The sequence below is a fragment of the Haliotis asinina genome, chromosome 1, assembly GCF_037392515.1.
Source record: "Haliotis asinina isolate JCU_RB_2024 chromosome 1, JCU_Hal_asi_v2, whole genome shotgun sequence".
NCBI lineage: Eukaryota > Metazoa > Mollusca > Gastropoda > Lepetellida > Haliotidae > Haliotis > Haliotis asinina.
This window is the reverse complement of record NC_090280.1, coordinates 18839043-18858914: the sequence shown is the minus strand read 5'-3', so window position 1 is coordinate 18858914 and position 19872 is coordinate 18839043. Positions and strand designations below refer to the sequence as shown.

At 39.7% G+C, this 19872-nt stretch overlaps 1 protein-coding gene across 1 annotated transcript in view; it reads right to left on the bottom strand.

Moving 5' to 3' along the window:
* Nucleotides 1-616: 616 nt before the first annotated feature.
* LOC137287667 (amyloid-beta precursor-like protein) overlaps nucleotides 617-19872 on the bottom strand; it is a 54180-nt gene continuing 34924 nt past the window's right edge. The window contains exons 5-11 of the mRNA XM_067820060.1: nucleotides 8586-8830; nucleotides 7957-8052; nucleotides 6977-7135; nucleotides 6037-6265; nucleotides 5596-5706; nucleotides 4287-4408; nucleotides 617-3436 (exon numbers count right to left, since the gene is read on the bottom strand). Coding sequence (XP_067676161.1) covers nucleotides 3170-3436; nucleotides 4287-4408; nucleotides 5596-5706; nucleotides 6037-6265; nucleotides 6977-7135; nucleotides 7957-8052; nucleotides 8586-8830 — 1229 coding nt within the window. The 3' untranslated portion in view covers nucleotides 617-3169. The remainder of the gene's footprint in view (nucleotides 3437-4286; nucleotides 4409-5595; nucleotides 5707-6036; nucleotides 6266-6976; nucleotides 7136-7956; nucleotides 8053-8585; nucleotides 8831-19872) is intronic.

Genomic DNA, 19872 nt, shown 5'->3' with positions numbered 1-19872 from the left:
TTTTGAGTTAGTTCTGCTTCGGAAACGAAGCCCACCCCACCATAAGACTACCACCAAAATGTTCCATGGAAAAACAAAAAAAATATAAATGCCAAAAATCTGTAAATAGTAAAAGGCACAACCATAGGCTGAGAGTATTATATCTATCAAGTTTGGTCTAAAAATATTGAACGATTTTTGAGTTATGCTGCGGAAACAAAATGATTACAGACGGACAGACAAGGTGTCGACTATATCCCCCCCGCATTACATGCCAGGTGGATAATAATTGAGTCTGGACCAGACAATACAGTGATACACAGCATGACCATCACTCACTGCATTTGGTCAAGTTATAAAGTCTCACCACCCAATCCTTAAGCTGACTCCTGTTAGGTGATTGAAGACCATTTCTCACCTGGATCTTCACAGGTACGATACTATGAGGTTATCACTCTGCAGGTGACCTGTACTTCAGTGCCTTATGCATTAGTGTAATATCATGCTTGAGAAGAGTGTTAGTGTGTCATAACATCAACCATTAGGTTGGACTCGACTGTTTACAATGTAGATCATAATGATTTCAAAGGATTTTCAGATGCATTCACTCTGACTCACAAAGACCAAAAACAAAGACTTGTGGAAATGTGTTTATTTAAAGAAGACACTGTACACAAGCAGACTAAATATGAATGGAAAGACTAAATGTTGTGTATACAAAATGTTGCCATAGAAGGTATACATAAATTAGTACCAATTATCAACACGTTAGAATGGAATGGCTGTTTCCCTCGACTGCCTGGACAAATATACACACTGTCCCTACCATTAATGTGTCCTTGAAAGTTAATCTCAGCATTTGATTCCTGAAACAGGGCTGGAAGTCGGTGGGATTGTCCACAGGCAGAGAGATTTATTGGAATGTCGAAATTGTAGGGACCGTATCTCAAGTTGTCATCATTTCAAAATTAAAAGTAACCTGACTGATCTTGGTACATCACAAGAGTGCATCTCATTCCTATGATGTTCAAGATTTTTCAACCCTACTTCATTTACAAAATGACAATTGAACTATTGACACGACCCCCATTACAAGGGGCACCTGCTGTAATAGAATGAGCTCGAGAGCAGCAGCCACTCTTGTCAAATAAAATGTACTTGCACGTTTAGCAGGTGTAGGTAGGAAAGGGGACACTCCTCGACCATGCAGTTCACCCAAACACTTGCCCTGTCATATATTCATGATAATCACTTACCCACACATAATCTTATTTTTCTCTGACCTGCAGGCAAGAGTTTACATGAACTGATCTACAAATCTGAATATGGACTTGGTCCCTGAAACTGAGAGCAATTAACACTTGACAACCTCCTTGAAATGAATTTATTAAGTATTAAAATAAGAAACATATTCAATTCCAGTTCAGTTTTGAAGGTGAATGGGAAATTACCTGTAGAGTTTTTGATTTTGAAACTAATATCCAAAAGAGACATTCTTAGACTTTCCTGATTAATTAATTCTTCTCTGAATACAGACTTTGACGACAATTTATTTGCATACTTTGGTGTCAGACTATTTCTTAAACCAATAGCTTGTCTGAGTCCCTCTTCCATGCACAAACAAAGGCTTGACAGGGACCACACAACCAATGAGAACAATATCCACTTGAAACGTGATACAACATAATATAACACAATCACATATCTGTGAATGATTACGTGTCACACATGTGACACACATAAATGTTTATATTCTAGCCTGCAGCAGTTAAGTTGAAAAAATACTGTCAATTTAAACTCTCAATCCAAAATTCTTGGATCTTATAAGAAGGAAGGCATATGTATATACCAATGAAATTCCTCCACTTTATTCAATTTTTGCCAAAATTTGAAAATATTTTCTTGCAAATGCTAAAAAGACAGTATTCCCATAGTGATGAATAATGATTTGGACAAGCGACTGTGAATCCAAATAGGCGAACATGTTAATTTCTAGGCTGGGCAATAGTGATAGATGTCAACTGTACACAGTGTCGAAGAACTACTACAATAAGATCACCAAGACCAACACACAACACTTTGAGTATAGTTGGACTGCTCCGACACCACGACCAAATACAATGGGAAATGAAATTTTGGATTATATATCAGTTGTCACACAGAGTCAAAAACAGTTAAGTCTTCCTTAGCACTACCTTTTAGTGAATGTGTGTAACTGGTTGGAAACTACGAAGTACTCTTCACACAATTTATCACGAAGTCTTGGTCGAGGTTGTCTGTTACGGAAATTTCTACTTCAGACATCACAACACAATAACAGCATCTACCTTGCCTAACTCATCAATGAATATTTCTCCATGACCTACGTCACAGAAGCAAAGGACACACATATATTGCTCAATATCAAAAATCTGTGTACAAGACAATTACTTTGCACAACTGTTCTGTTAAAAGGAAGGAATCTACCAAGCTCAAACTCCACCATCTGGGTACACACTTCGGCAATATACAAAATATTGAACACTATACAAGAATGGCATTAAAATAAGCAAGTATGATAACAAGTACAATAACTGATATCATCACAAGGATCTAAAACTGTCATATAATGATCTACGATAATAATCTGTCAAACAAATAATACACTTAAAAAAGCTGTTATTCAAAAGTGGAGATACATAGGACACATCCACTGTACAGACATCCAATTATTTTAACATGGCTTTAGGAATCGACTTAACTTAAATGCTGTTAGTGCCACTAATCTGATAAAAACACCAGCATCAATCCTACGATTAGATAAACTGTATGCTATATTTTGTAGGATACTATTTCCATTACTGTGGAATAAAATGTCATTGTAAAACATCATAGAACTGAGTCACTAACACGGAAACGAGCCCTAATCAAGTCTCATTAAACTGAACACAAAGTCTTCCTGTGACTTAAAACTACAGGTTGTTTTGTAAGCTGCACAACACTTCTCGATTTGATTCAGTCACGAACGCTTAGCAATCACATTTGGGCGGCAGCAGTTTTGTGATGGCAGGAAGGCAGTTGCAAGGAACAACAGGTCTGGCTCTAACTGAAGACTAGTAGTTTGCTGGTCATGATATTCGCAGCTGTTTACTTGTGTTTTGAGAAGCCGCCGCCCATACATATCTGTACTCAAGCACAACTTGCACTACTTTCATTGTGACGTCTGCGACATTTCAAAGTATCTGTAAGTGGGGTTTTCATACCCATTCATTTGCATATTTGCAACATGGCGCTCTTCTGGTGATGCTGCCGGGTCCACCTCTACGTAACCGTGGGTTACAGGTTGGCGATGGTTCCTCCTCCTCAGCATAACAATGGCGACAACGATGATGACGAAGACGGCCACACTGCCGATAGCAATGCCAAATGTACTTCCAACCTGGTTGGACACTCCATGAATGGCCACTTCCTGTACAGACTGAAAGCAGAAGAGCATTGTTACAGTGAGTAAGTGGGAGCACTAACATTTGTAACGGCTATTTTTCTGATCCTGTGTGCTCAGTATTCAGCACATAACGATGCATGTCTGCCAAAAAAATTTCTTAACTTGGTAATTGAACAAGAAATAGTCAGAGATCAGAAACATTTCTAGGGGATATTGTGTGCCAGTCCTCAGCAGAATACAGTTTAAACCTATTGACAGTTACAGGAATTGGGAAAGGCAGGAGCCATGGGTCATTTTGCACATTAGAATGATATATATGGCCTATTATAATTTGGAAGTTTACTATCGTTACAAGGGCAGGTGCCCATTCAATATTCAGGAAATGGCTAACAATCCTGAAAATGGCCCATTGTCAAAGTTCCTTTTCCCAATCCTTGCAGTTAACTGAAGATCAGATCTGTATAAGGATGCACTGTAGAGTCAAAAAGGGAGAAGACTCACAACCTATTCTCAGTTACCTCCCTTCAACCATTCTATGGAGGAGAATGCAAGTTTGAGCCACACAAATGGCACATTTGAAACAAATGTAAATGTCTTCAAGATCAGGGTGGCAGAGAGAGACAGCAGTGAGGGATGGGGACAGATGGTGGTGAGGGATTGGGAGAAGATGGGGACAGATGGTGGTGAGAGATGGGGAAAGAGGGTGGTCCACAAAGGGAGGAAAGCTGCCAGGTACAGGAAGACAGGCTGGTGTGAATATCTGTTGGACAGGGGTTAGGAGGGGGGTGAATCAGACACCCACTTCTTATAAAGTAACATTTAACTCCACTTGACAAGGTTTCAGAGCTACTCAAGAACTATGTCTATAAAATCAATAACTTACTCGGTCATCGACATGCATGCCTTCATTCACAACGTGGGCAACAAAGTGGTCATTGTGCTCATATGCATGTTCATCCTCGTGGGTTTCATCCATCTTCTCCTCGCTAGAGCTCTTGTTGTCATCTTGGAAACAAATAAGGTCAGGTTAACGAAAGTGATCAGGTTGTTCATAATCAGGCAAGTTTCAAAGAATGGAACTTGTATCATTTTGAGTTGGTTTAAGTTGTAAATGTTTGTTTAACTTTCTGTGTATCAGTGTGCAAAAGTTTCCAAATGTTATGAGCCAGACAGGCTAGCTATATAGCTATATGCTTAAAGAGCACTAGTCCACCACAGAATTCACCAGTCCCAAACTTGAAAGTAGACTCGGATTTCATCATTAAACTGCTAATATGACCAGACTAAGTGCAGGTTACCTGACACGACCTCCAACTAGGTCTTGTTATACCCAGTGTAGGAGTGTAACAAATATGATTAACATTTTCGTCAGTCCATTATCTTTCATGATTCAAAAGTGTATAATAACTTAACAAGTCGGTGAAAGTGATATGCTTATAAGGTGAACCCATGAAAATTCACCAGCCAGTTAGGCTTGACTCGAGATTTACTAGCCCAACTGGATTTTTACTAGGCACAGGCTAGTGTCTGTTTACTGCAAGACTTCTACAGCGACTGTGGACCAGGTTAGTTTGCTCAAAGTAATGACAGACTATGAGGAATTATGTCCCGTCTACTGGTAAATCAGATTCTATGTCACATATCTGCTCAAAACAATTGAGTGAGTTTAGTTTTACACAGCACTCAGCAATATTCCAGCTATATGGCATCCGTCTCTAAATAATCAAGTCTGGACCAGACAATCCAGTGATCCACAGCATGAGCATCAATCTGCACAACTGTGAACCAATGACATGTCCACCAAGTCAGCAAGCCTGACCACCTGATCCCATTAGTCGCCTACAAGAATAGTGATTTTTTATGGCAAGCATGAGTTGCTGAAGACCTATTATACCCTGGACCTTCACAGGTCGCTTAAAACTGGCTGGTCAACAAGATCTGGTCAATACTCAAGATCTGGTTTCATAAAGTGGAGGAAATAACTTCCGCACACTAGATACATACTGTAAAAACGGAAAATATCTGCCGATGCCAGGGTGTTGGTTTACATGCTTTACAAATTCTACAACTGACAGCAATTTGCCTGGCATGCTGTCTACTGAATGAATGTCACTTTGTTTACATGATTTTATCACCTTAGACCACAGGGCCTAATCCCCTCTATCAGAGTTAAATGCTATATTTCCCCATACCCTGGTCATTGTAGTTGTAGTCATCAGCACTTTGCTGGGGCTGAGCATTGTCATTGAGGATAACGTTCTTGGCACTGGCATCAACGGCTCTGTATCTCAGGGCAAACTTTACTGTAATACAAAGATATAAAAAGTTACAATCACTGACAAAGTAGACATAGCAAATCTGTTGACCATTTCACAAATAATTCACCACATATCAAAACTATCTTTGCCTATCTCTCCTACCCACTCCTGCTACGCATAACATGCCATAACTCACAGATCTCAAATTTAACTTTATTATCTCAAGACCCCAACTCCCAGATTTCAAATTTAACCTTACTACCTCAGATCGCCAACTCACAGATCTCACACATCACTCACAGATTAATTTTACTATGTCAGACCCTAACTCACAGATCTCAAATTTAATTGTATTATCTCAGACCCCCAACTCACAGATCTCAGGCTTGACAACCTCCTCGACGTCTGGGTATCTGGAAAGCATTCCGAGTGTCTGGTTGAGTCTCTCATCAATCAGTTTGATGTGTTCCTTGTAGTGCGGCCTGATGCGTTTGAGTTCAGCGGGCTCAGTGTACTTGACGTGCTGGTAATGATTGACGGTGTGCATCTTGTCTTTTTCCTCAGCACGGAAATATGCACGCAGGTACCTCAAAATCTTGTGGGGCTAAATCATGGAAGAAAGGACATGGTTTGATGTCATCAACACAGATCACAAATCCACAGAAACGTGTGAGAAAATATTCCAAAAATATTTCACACACTGAAGTGGACACTGACATAATGCTTTTGTTAAAGGAAACGCTTCTACTATTGACACGATATAACAACGCTTTACATCATGCACAAATGTGCATCCAGAATGCTTAAATGAAGAGAAATGCAAAAAAAAAATCCACTGTGTCTTGAGGGACTCCCAATATTTATCACTGTACCAAAACCACATCCATGACTAAGTGTTTCCTTCAGATCAATTGCATGCATCATTTCATCCTCTGGTACACGTATGATCAATGATTCATCACTGGCTTCAAAAAATTATCAAAATGTACAGTTGTCTACACTTACTTCACAAGACCATCGTACTGCCTGAAAGGACCCATAAATTTAATCACTGGGAGTCCCTGGGCTACCCATGATGGCAAAGAAACTTTTCGAAAATTTTGGACAATAATTAGGGGTCCTGTTGGTACTTCTCTGACACAAATAAACATTCATAGATTTGCTTACCAACTATCTATACAAAATTCACTGGCCACCAGTTTTTTTTAGATATAAGTACTAAATAAAGGATGATTTGGCTGATGACCTTTTCCATGTTCATATTTAACTTACTGAAAGATGTCCAGAACAAGTTTGGTGAAGACGAACAACTTACATCCCTCTTCTCCTCCTGCAGGGCATTCTGGAACTTCTCGATGGCCTCACGCTTACGTTTGTTGAGGTCACCCTGGATGTGCTGCTGGTGCAAGGCAACAATCTGCTTCTTCTCAGCCAGATCCTGTTGCTCATAAGACTCGTACAGGCTCTGGAATCTCTGTAATATCCAGTGGAGAACAAACCTCATTACACTCAAGATCAGTCTGTCCAGTTCTGACTGGTTAATAACCTAGCCATATGAAACCATGCAGGTGGATGTGCCAGGGAGCACGAACCATGCAGGTGGATGTGCCAGGGAGCATGAACCATGCAGGTGGATGAGCCAGGGAGCACGAACCATACACCCCAAACAAACTTGACCTTAGATTGAATGTAGCTTCCAAACAGCTGATCACTTCAAAATTTGATGCGAGCAGTTATGAGTATCATTATGAATAAAATTGTTTCCATAATTTCTTATTTGTTTGTGCCAGTAAATGTATAAAAAAATAATGTGTACGTATTTCACTTTTCGTATAAGAAAACCTAACATCTGATCATTTTAATCATAAACTAAGCCATCCTGAATTATCTCCCTTAATGACTGTTCAGGAATTATCATGGCGAAACATTTTGCGTTTCATTCTGCGGAATGTTGAAAATTGTTGTCTAAAGATAAGCTACATTATGATATTCCGATGTTTTGAAAGGGACTGTAAGACCTTTACGGTGCCTCAGGAAATACAGAATTTACAAGGGTCTTACAGTCCTGTGTACCGTTTCAAAACACCATGCAACTAATAATACACATGGACAGATGCTGGACTCTCTGTAATTACCTAGGGTATAACAACACATACACTCATACAGGTACACTAATGTTTTGTCCCACATGATAGCATTATACACATTATGTCTCTACTTTTCAAGAATGTCCAGCCATAATGTTAACATCTGGTCACCCCCATTACAAAACAAGAACTGAGCTGGACAATGTACCTCTGTGATCTCGTGACCGAGGGTCTTAGCGCTCTTGGTGTCGGTCTTCTTCAGCTCTTCAACATGTTCACGGGCTGCCTGCCACTCCTTCATCAGCTGGGGACAAACACATCAAAACTGAGGTAATGGAAATACATGATGTATTAAAAATGTGCCAGGTTTCTTGTCACGAGTGACTGACAATACCCTGTCACATTTGGAGACGCCAGAAATGGGCTTCACACACTATGGGGAATAAAACCTGGGTCTCAGGAGTGATGAGCAAATGCTTTAAACTGTAGGCTAACACACTATCCCTATTACTTGTACGGGGGCAATGGAGGAGCCTGGTGTTTAAAGCATTGGCTTGTCAGGGGACACGCATAGAAGACATTATAAATGGGATTCACACATTGTACCCATGTGGGGAATCTAGCCCGGGTTTTCAGCATGACAAGTGAACACATTAACCACTAGGCTACCCTACGCCCTTCATTTATGACAGACAACACCATGATGAAGACTCTGATAAAGAATGATGATGAAGACATAATCTAACTCAGAATCCAAACTATTATGTTTTCTACAAGCAATATTCAGCAGGACCAGCTCGAACCAAAACCTCATGGGTTTGGACAAACGGTAAGTACCTTGGTGATCTTGGACTGTTGGTCTTTGCGCATGAACTTGCGGGCACTGAGGTACCACTCATGCTCGTTCTTAAATCCGTTCTTGACACCCTTGAGGTAGTTACGGTACACATTCTCCAAGGATGGCTTGTTGGCTGCCTGAGTCTTCTTGTGTTCATGACCCTTTGTTTCACTTGAAGCATCCTCCTCACTTGATTCCTTCTCATCACTGTGGGTCACCAGAGGCACAGGCTTGACATCTGAGGCTGCAATGAGACATACAGCACCTCAACATGACTCTGCAAGGGTTGATTTTTCAATACTGCTTGAGTAATATTCCAGCTAAATCAGCTGCCCATAAACTACTCAATCTGTAAATCTCCCTTTCGTTAGTCTGGTTTTAACAATGTTCAGCTCACAGCTATCCATAAACTTCACAATCTGTGTGATGTCAATATCATCGTAAGTCTCCCTTCCCTTCAGTTTCTCTTGTTTTATCAATATTCAGTCAAAATCATGGATACCCATAGACAAAATCTGTGTGATGTTATCAATATTTTTGTAAATCTCCCATTAGTGTGTCAGGATTTATCAGTATTCCTGCTGCAGCATGATGTGAGACATCGCAAGTGAGGGAATCAACCCAGGGCCTTCAGTAACATGAGACCACACTTTGAGTCACCGTCCTCTAGCACCCATAACATTAGGTAAAGGATGCAGTCAATACAGCCGTTATATGTACATTCAAATCAACTCAAACAGCAGGATTCTGTTGCATTTACAATCCATAACAACCCAAGGTTTTATGCATGTAGAAATGAGCAATACAGACATATGTATGGAATGGACGCAGGAAATAACTCATAAAGTCGCTTTGACGCATAATAACTGTTCACAATTTGTGACAGCAAATATATAGTTCTTGTGATGAAATTAATCATTAACCCTTACAATACAGTCTGTTTCATCATTTATCACTTTACAGAACCCTCATACTTCATGTACAGACTCACAAAATTTTAAGTGTTTGTCCTGTGGACCCCTTATTTTGTTGGTCACGGTAGAATGCTGAATAATCCAACACATTAAAGTATCCATCTGCCTTTTTAACAAAGCCTTCGTTTTGAACATCCTAATATCTGAAACGTAATTTTGCTCTATGACATGTGCTTGAAATGCTTTCTGTAACTGGAGCAATGTATGCAGCACACTTGCAGTGTCAGTTCTCATCACTTGTCAATTATTCATGAGAGGTAAATTCACATGAATTCTGATCTTAAATGTTTGGGTTTTTAAAAAAAAATCTGACATTTCCTGTTGGCCTTTCAATCCCTAAGTTCAAATGTAATTATGCAACATCCCCAGCCCATGTAGGACTATGATTGTGGGTGTTTTCTGGAGACGGGAGAAGTCTGGAAACGAGAGATTGATCGATTAAAAGACGAGGTGCTTTGTCAAGGTAGAGATAAGTACAGCATGATTTAATTATGGGATTGTCTTCTGTCTACATCGATAACAGAGATCTTGGCATAACGATCAATGCAGGTCTTTGCTAAAGCATGTGTCACTATAGCCTCAGCCTTACCAACACTTTGTGAACTATGCCTTGGGTTTGCAAAGATTAACGTGGCTGAATGAGCGAATGTTGTTTTATGACATTTGCATTTCTTGTCTGTACCAGATATTCTGTACTCTTTGCATAAAAGTTGAACACTTGTCCCACTCTGCCTTATCTTCAATACTTAATCTTTCATACATTCAGTTGTTATGTGATGATCTTATAAAATCATTTACAGAATTACAATTGTTACTAAAAACAAAAATGTGTCTTTTTCAAGAAAGTATAGCAAGTAATTTTAGTTTTATGCCACTTTTAGCAATGTTTCAGCAATATCACAGTGAAGAACACCACAAAAGGCCTTCACAAATTGTACCCATATGGAAATGAAACCTGGTACGTAAGCATGATGACCCAATGTCTTAACCACTAGGCTACCCCACCACCCCATGGAAGTGTAGTCCTCATCATGTCACTCTATGAGATATACATGCCCTCTGACAAGAAACAGACTCATATTTTCCACATTTTTCATTTTATCTTGGACAAATGTTTTTAACTTTTGAGCCAACGATTAACAACTGCTTGTTCCCTGGTCCCACAAAACAAACAAAAAAACGGTGCATATCAGCCATATCTAGACACGAAAATCAGTTATGTCCTTTGCCCACAGTACCAAACAACTAACTTCATGGTACATAACTGCTTGGCTACAATGTTGATGATGTTCCAACAGATTTCCAAATGACTACTCTTTGAATTCCATGCTGCCTTCAAAAAAAGGTCATTACTCGCCAAGCAGCAAGAAAACTGAGACCAAATGGTCGATACATTATTCCTGAAGCTCCATAATATGGAAATGAGGCTTTGTTACTAGACATGCAACAGTCAAGCAGAATAGCCTACCCCTGATCAATAAGCACTCATTTCTCGCAGAGTCAGGCCGATATATTTCAACCTCCCCGACTGCCATTATCTTCCAACAATCAGGACATGTACACTGCAATCATTAGGTGATCTCGTCCTCTACCAATAGCTATCTCCTTAGCTCATGAACACAGACACTTTTGTCCCTGCCCCAGCTCGCTCAAACTCCTTCCCCTTCCACCCCTCCCCCCACCACAAAAAATATCTGTCTTCTTCAGTTGTAGACTAACTCATCCTGACATTTTGGGCACAAAAATCAATATGACTGCTTGATGTGCATAAATATTACAGAAAATGACACAACAGAAGTGTGCAGAAGACACCAGGACTCAACAGCCCAATGATAAGCTCATCATACTGCAGTAGTCTGATAGGTTTCACATGCATACAAATAAACCACAAGAAAAATGGATTCAAGTGTATGAAATTCTTCAACCACTTTTTCCAGTTGGAGCCATAGTGGCCCGCTTATCCGTGCAAGTTGTTTGTTCAGCTTTTTCTTGCCATGCTGTCTGAGGGTAGTGTTTTCAGGCTACTCTCCTGATCCTATAAACCAAGGATTTATGATTGTAGGACTGGGACTTCGTTTTAACAAACTATCTTGCGTCTGCTGTGCCTGTACAAAGTGCTTATGTAAAGGTTCCAACTGGCACCAGAATGACAGGATTCCATACTATTCACAAAAGATTAATTATGACCAATTCATAAATACAAGTGAGTGAGTATTGCTGTTTGCCACTTTTAGCCATATTCAAGCAATAGCACGGTGAGAAATATTTAAAAAAAGGGTTCACTTACTGTACGCATACTTTCACAACCAAGCTACCCCAGTGCCTCTTGACACAACAGATTGATTATTACATTTGACACATGATGTTGGGGTATATATTTCATTGTCATTCAAGCCAAACCCAAATATCAAACACTATGTGGATAAAAAGTTCAAGGGATAATCTACATTAGCAACAGATTTGATGCACTTGAACACATGTCTAAAATGACTATTGTAACTGCCATATCAAGCAGTCTAATCCCACAATAAAAACCACTTAAGCATCATGAAGACCACTCTGTAACCAGTCCACGAGTGAAGATCCACATTGAAACTGGTCTTCAGCAATGAATACTCTTGGCTTGGTTGAAGCATATTATGCTACATGACTGCGCAGATCAGTGCTCCTGTTGTCAATCACTTGCTTATCAGGTCCAGAATTGATTATCGACATACTACCATCAAAGAGAAGGAGAAGGCTTCAGATTTGTTTCAAGGAACAAAGTTCATTGCTGTGCCTTTGAATGAGTAAGAGGGAGAGTTTGGTTTGATGTCGCTTTTAGCAAATAGTCCAGCAATATCATATAGTCCGTGTCAGGAGCAGAGAGATATCTTTTCAAAAGATTGTTATTTGTTATAATCTTTGCTTGGTAATAACCTTTCTCAAAATGGCATTCATATTTCAGATGTATTTAATAAGAAAAGCATAAGCATAATTCAAGAATAGAAAGGTTTCTTTTCAAAACATTGTTACCAAGCTAATACGTAACATTTATAAAAAGTTTTCTCGTGGCTTCCCAGGGAAAAAGTTTTCATAATGTTTTCATTATGCATTTAAAACGTTTACTACATGTTATTTTGAAACCACATGAAATCATTCGGAGTAACATTAAAGTTTAATCAAGAAACAAAATCAAAACTTCTACAGACCAATGTTTTAGAAATGTTATTGAAACAGTGGCAAGCCTTTCCCTAAAGTTTGATGGAAACCAAATCACGACCTGGTAAAATTGTTACTGAAACATTCTGATGAGAAGTATGTCTCCTTTCTCTGCAGGCATGCATATGACGTGAAAATAATGGTTATGCAATTACACCTGAACACATACATTTGTGAGAAGTTATCAGCTTTTGAAAACTGTTTTGAACATTCATCTAAGTTAAATAATATGTCGTTTGTCTAAGTACAATCACTGATTATTGTACTGTACTATTTAATGAACAGCCAATATTTTTATTATAATGTTCCATTTACTGCTGTGCGTTTAAGGTTGGTATACCCATAATCTTTAAGTATAGTTTAGTATAACCTTCTTGCATGGACAACTTGCTATCAGACTCAGTGGGATATAATACTATGGGATAATATTGATGTCGAATTAAAGAAACTGTATAATGAAGAATAGACATGAAAATGTGTAAATAACTTTATTTATATTTTTATATGTTCCCAAATTAAAGAGCGCCCACGTCAATTCTGCTTTCTTTGTAATTTGTCAGAGCCTTCAAGTCAGGCGCACCATGCTTATTTAGCCATACCATTGTATTGCATGTAGCGCAAAGGCTACGTCCATTGACCTGAGAAGCGCCACAATTTTATCCTTCCTATGAACTGTTCACGCAATGCATGGTACGATTACATTTGAGCTTCTTAACACCTGAATTTTGAATTCTCTGTTCATTTGTATGCTGACTAACTGAAATGTACATCATGCCAGAATCACCTACCCTCCTTCACTTTGGGCAGAAGAAACCTCTTCTTCAAGCAATGCTACTGATATATGGACAAGATTTATGGATGAACAACTTCTTTCAACATATTGTTCTCTAACTTCTAAATAATGCCACTCAAAGAAGAAATGCTTCTGGGTCAAGCGGAAGAATGGAACTATCACCTTATCACAATTATCTGAGTTCCATGGGACACAAGTTCCAGACAAAAGAGCATTAAGCATAAATCAGGACTTCAGCAGACACTGAGATCGTTGTGTACTGTATATAGGACACTTTTAACCTGATCACTTTTAATTACTTTTAACTGATAAGTATTGTATGACACTAATGATCCTGTTCAAAATCCCACTTCAATCTCCCCAGGCTGAACAGGGGTCAACAGATCTGGCTAACAGAAGGGGTGTAATGAATTAACAGAATTTATTTATGCAAATACAGTAATATTCGTTTATAACGAACTCAAAGGGACTGTTGTTTTCAGTTCGTTGTAAGCGAAGTTCGTTCTAAGCGATTCGGGAATGTTCGTGAATATTCGGAAATTACCGAGAATCGTCACCACGCCACTGGTTTCAGACAAGATCATGTTCACACAGAAAATAAAATAAGATAAAACCAACAAACATATAATTGTCATGGATCATTCATTTCATCATCGATCATGTATTTTATTACGCATCTTTAACAAAATCGGTAATTTTGTGCTTCTGTGACGTCAGCCAATCATCAACTGACTTGCTGTCACAGACGAGCTTTCTCCGTGTGTCATGGCTGAACATATCCCTCGTCGCTTCTTAAATCTCTCTAACCACGACTGATTGGCCTTGAAATCTGTATGTCCAAGTCTGCTGTCATGTCAGTCTTGGATTTACCGCCTGCATCTACAGCTTGGATGATTTGGTATTTTTGTCAAGATCTAGAGCTTTGCGTTGCCGTGACAAGCCCATCCATGCTGACTTGAAAGAAAGACTTCCCACATCGCTATTTATGCCTTGACAATGTCAACAAGATTCACAAGATTAAATAAATGATAACATTTCACAGGTAAGTTTATTTTATTATCCCCTTGATCCCCTGTGAGGAAGCCTGTTTGTTTTCACAAGCTAATTGGTGACACGTGAGATGACACGCAAGTGGATTCGGATCAGCTGTTCGTTATAAACACGTCAATTAACGCGTGAAATAGCACAGAGGGCCCATCAATTTGTTCGTTGTAACAGATAATTCGTACTATCAGTGTTCGGTGTATACGGTAGTTAATTCATAACAACATATAGGAAAGCAGTCGGGACTTCTGAATTTGTTCGTTGTAACCGGCAATTCGTTCGTTGTAAGCGTATACGTTATAAGTGAACTTTACTGTATTATGACTGAATGATCCGCACAAATGGTAACTAAATCTCTGCGCAACTGTAATCTTTTTTTCACGCAAATGATATATGGAAACGCGCAAATGCAAAACGCCGGGAATATATAACATAGAGTCAGGGTCAGTGGTTAGCAACATTCCAGCTTAACCTAATACAATGCAGTACAAGTCAAAGTGGCACCGTCCATCCAATCAGTAGAAACCTCAACCACTTCCAAACACCCCCGGCACTACGTCACTGCCAGCATCATTGCAACTACACCTACCGCCGAGGCTACTGGAATCAGAGCTACTGAAGCAGACTGAGGGCCCATAATTAAATCATGCTGTATATATTCCTACCTGCACAAAGAATTGCATCTTATATTCGATTAATCAACTAGATGGATATCTCCAATCTCTCTCCAACGAGAAAACACCTACATTAATTTGGACAATCATCTCTGCTACTGTCTAGGGAAGTTACACTCATTAATCACTTACCCAAAAACTGTTTGATTATTTAGGCAGCAGACAATGACTTTCAGAAGGAAAAACCCTTACATGGTACAGATGTCATTTCGATGGAGTGAGTGACATTTTATGCCACATCCCTAATTCAGATGAATCGTGATGAGTGATACCACAAATGGACTTAATATAACGTTGAGGGTCAGATTCCAACAGATGTACCCAGCAGAGGGGCAGTTTCAAATAGATGTACCAAGCAGAGGGGAAGGTTCCAAAAGATGTACCCAACAAAAGACAGATTCCAACAGATGTACCAAACAAACGGGCAGATTCCAACAGATGTACCCAGCAGAGGGGCAGTTTCCAACAGATGTACCCAGCACAGGGGCAGTTTCCAACAGATGTACACAACAGAAGGGCAGATTCCAACAGATGTACCCAGCAGAGAGGCAGTTTCCAACATATGTACCCAACAGAGGGGCAGATTCCAACAGATGTACCCAACAGAGAGGCAGATTCCCACAGATGTACCCAGCAGCAGGGCAGTTTCCAACAGATGTACCACACAGAGGGTAGATTCAAACGAATATACCCAACAGAGGGGCAGTGTCACATACATTTACCCACAGCAGGAGCATCTGCATCATTCTATTCCAAGTCAATGCATAAATCCTGTCTACACCCAAACGGGATCATCCACACAAAGTATAGACAAAAAAAACAACAATCATCTAGAGCTGTCTGAAACTTCCGTGTCCACTAGCCATTAAGGCCATACCACATCCGTACAGATTCATCAAGCAGAGCATCTCCTTCCACGTCTAAGGCAGACCTAGAAATTTCGAACACCTAGGTTTGACTTTTTGTCTGCCTCAAACACAAAATAAGCCAGGCACCTGCGCCTCCTCCTTTGACTGATGTCTCTGAGCTATTTCTGGTGCAGAATAGTTTACTCATTACAGGCCCAAAGCAATACTCGATGTCAAAGAGAAGGGTGCAGATTCAGATAGCGATCTCTGTGTAACTAACCAGATATTTTCACAGTGATTGCAGAGTAAGTTAACTGTTCAGCTTTCTGAATGGAACTACAAGAAGAATCTTCACAAAAGGACACCACCTTTCAAAAGACACCTGGATCCTAGAAGGGGCACCTGCTTTTTGACTAGAACAAGAGCCAATAATCACGAAAGGACACCTGCCTTCCAACATCAAGATCCATCAATCATGAATGGGGCATCTGCATTCCTACATTAACAAGAGCGGGACACCTGTCTTCGGACACCAAGATCCATCAATCTTGAATGAGACATCTACCTTTCAACATAAAGGAGAGCCATCAATCATGAATGGAGCACCTGCTTTCCAACATTGAGGAGGCCAATTAATCATGAATGGAGCAGCTGCTGTTCAACATTAAGGAGAGCCATCAATCATGAAAGGGTCTCTGCCTTTCAACATTAAGGAGACCAGTCAATCATAGATCTCAAGATTTAATCGTGAAAGAGGCACCTGCCTTCTTACATCAAGGAAAGCCATCAATCATAGAGGGGGCACTTGCCTTCCGACATCAAAAACCATCAATCATGAATGGGCACCTGCTTCTCTACATCAAAGGAAAATAGGAATTCTGGAAGGGCACTTGATTTCAAACATCATGGAGACCAGTAAGTAATGGAGGGGCACACATTTTCCTACATCCGACACCAGTGAATGACAGGGGCACCTGCCTCTCTACATTAAGTAAAACTCTCTGTGGAAGTAACAAACCTGATACAGACTATAAAAAGCAGTGTAGTTGGTGATATTGATCTGCTGGCTGAGTTCAGGAATAACATTGGTGTAGGCCGCGGCACAGCTAACTAATCATTTATAAAATGCTCCTCGCAAAGCTTGGGAGAAAATACCATGTACATCAGACCCAAGCCAGGAAGACATCTTCTGGATGGAAATCAATGATGTCGAGGCGACACTGGAACGTGGTTCGATTGTGTAGATCAATGTTTGAACATGCTACAAGGTGGTCCAACACGTGCAATGCACTTGTTGTGTTAGTGACTGAGTACATTACTGTTGTGCACTCAATGCTTTCACTGAGCTGTCATTATGAGACATGTCAGCGAGTCACCAATGATATTACTTTGCCCACGTCATCAAGGACATTCCAAGGCCTCCAGGGACCTGTCTAGCTACAATACAAATATTGCTGACACTACTTGCTCACACAGGAAATGGACATGCCATCAAAATCTGATCCTGTGTTTTGCGAAAACAATAAATGGTAGACGAATCTGTGATATGATTCATATGTTAGCTACGCGATAATGGTGCTGGATCATAAACAGTGAGTGAGTGAGTGAGTGGATGAGTTTGGCTTTGTTTTGAACAATGTTCCAACAATATGATGCCAGAAGACACCAGCAATGGTCCTGACACACTGTAGCCATGTGGGGCATCAAACCTAGATCCTAACCAAGACGTTCAAACACTTTAACCTCTAGGCTATCCCATCACCCCTTGACTGAATACAAGAAGGTATATACATATCTTTTGAAGGTCTATGGTCTATGGTATTTTTGTCAAACATTCCTGGAATCTGACCAATAAACTTCAAAAGAAATCTAAAAGATTCATAGTTGCAATATTCTCTGTTATTTGAAATCTCAAGACAATAAATACGATTGAACTAGAAAAGGTTATAAAGCTGATTTTCTTTTAGTATTCCCCCAAAAGAAACAGTAAAATTTGAGAGAAAGACCACTTGACACCAATGTGAATTTCACATTGTGGTGGATCAGAGGCATGATGAGTTGAAAGGCCACTCATGCCACTTCTAAGATAACTACTAGGGCTATAACGATTCACAGGTGTGTTTGTTGAATCAAACCATATCCCAAGAATTCTATTCCTTATGCATACATAATCACTACAGCTGAATACTGATGACTTCAATAAATAAGCATGTTTTCTTAGAATGAATGTATCAGAACAGGATGTCCCAAACTACACATATCTATGAAAGCCAGGATGATAGTCAACACTTATACATAATCTGGCAGTTATCTCGTCACTCGGCATTGTCAAGATAAACTAAACCTGTCAACACAGTAACACATGTCAAATTATGTATCTTGTTATTGATTCACTGAAAATACTGAACAATACGTGAAATGTTGAATTGTTATTGCATTCATCAGCCAATAGTCATATTCCTTACCCAGTTTTCGTGACATGCGTCTTAATCGCCTCATTGTGGATTCGCTGTAGTCCTAATTACTGCTGTGAAATCTCAGCCAGCATGCACACCTGCCAAGGTAGCTGTTTGTACTTTTCAGACTAATACGAACACGAACTGCCACAGTGTATTGTGTTTTATGCCACCTTCAGCAATATGATGAGCAAGAGACTAGGCTACCCCATCGCCAAGCCACAGTTTCACTTAGCTAATACACAACATATACTCTGAGCCGATCTTTCTCAATATGTCTGGCAGGATAGCTATTCTCGAAACATTAGTAGCCCTACGAACTTCTTAAGCTCTTAAACTCATTCTTAACATAGACTACGATCAGAGTTAAGAATTCTTAGAGCTAAGAATGCTTCAAGCATAAGGGCCCAGATTCACAATGTGTATTTTCAAAGATTTCTAATATGAGGTGTGGTTGAGTAAGTTAGTGGTCAGAGTGCTTACTCGTCATGCTACGGACCTGGGTTTGATTTAAAACATTGCTAAGCTGTGTGACGTCCATTTCTGGTGTCCTCTGTCATGATATTGCTGGAATATTGCTGAAATATTGTTAAAAGTTACATAAAACCATCATGACTCATTCACTCACATTCTGATATGAAACATCCAAGAAACAAACGACTGATCTGTTGTTTTCCAGAGAGGTGCTCCACCAACAAGACAACAGAAGCAACCACATTAGCAAATGGGATTGACAAGAAGCAGGCCCTCACAGAGTTACAATTCTGGTACAGCACACGTGTGAGGTGAATGAGTGAGTAAAGTTCTATGTCACTTTTAGGAATATTCTAGCAATATCAGGGCAGGGGACACAAGCAACAGACTCCACACTTAATACCCATTACATGTTGAAATCAAACATCCAGCATGACAACGAATGCTTTATCGACTATACTACCCCACCGCCTCCCACACGTAAGGGTTGTTAAACAAACTGAGAATAAATCAATCTTGGACATGAAACCTACATTCATACATCTTTCCCCCAAACCCCCATGTTTCTATTTCGAGAATTATGTTTACAGACTTTACCTCAGTAGTCAAGTCAATGCAGGTAGCTTCATAATACGCAAGTAGAGTGTTTCGTAAGTCACATTGTCAAATGTCATGCTGTTCATAAGGATGTAAAACGGTGAAACTAAGCATGTATATGAAGTGTTACATGTTTACAGACTTCACCTCTGTAGTACAGTACTGGACACTTTGTAGTACAAAAGTACATTGTTTCTTTGACCACACTGTTAAATATCATGCTGT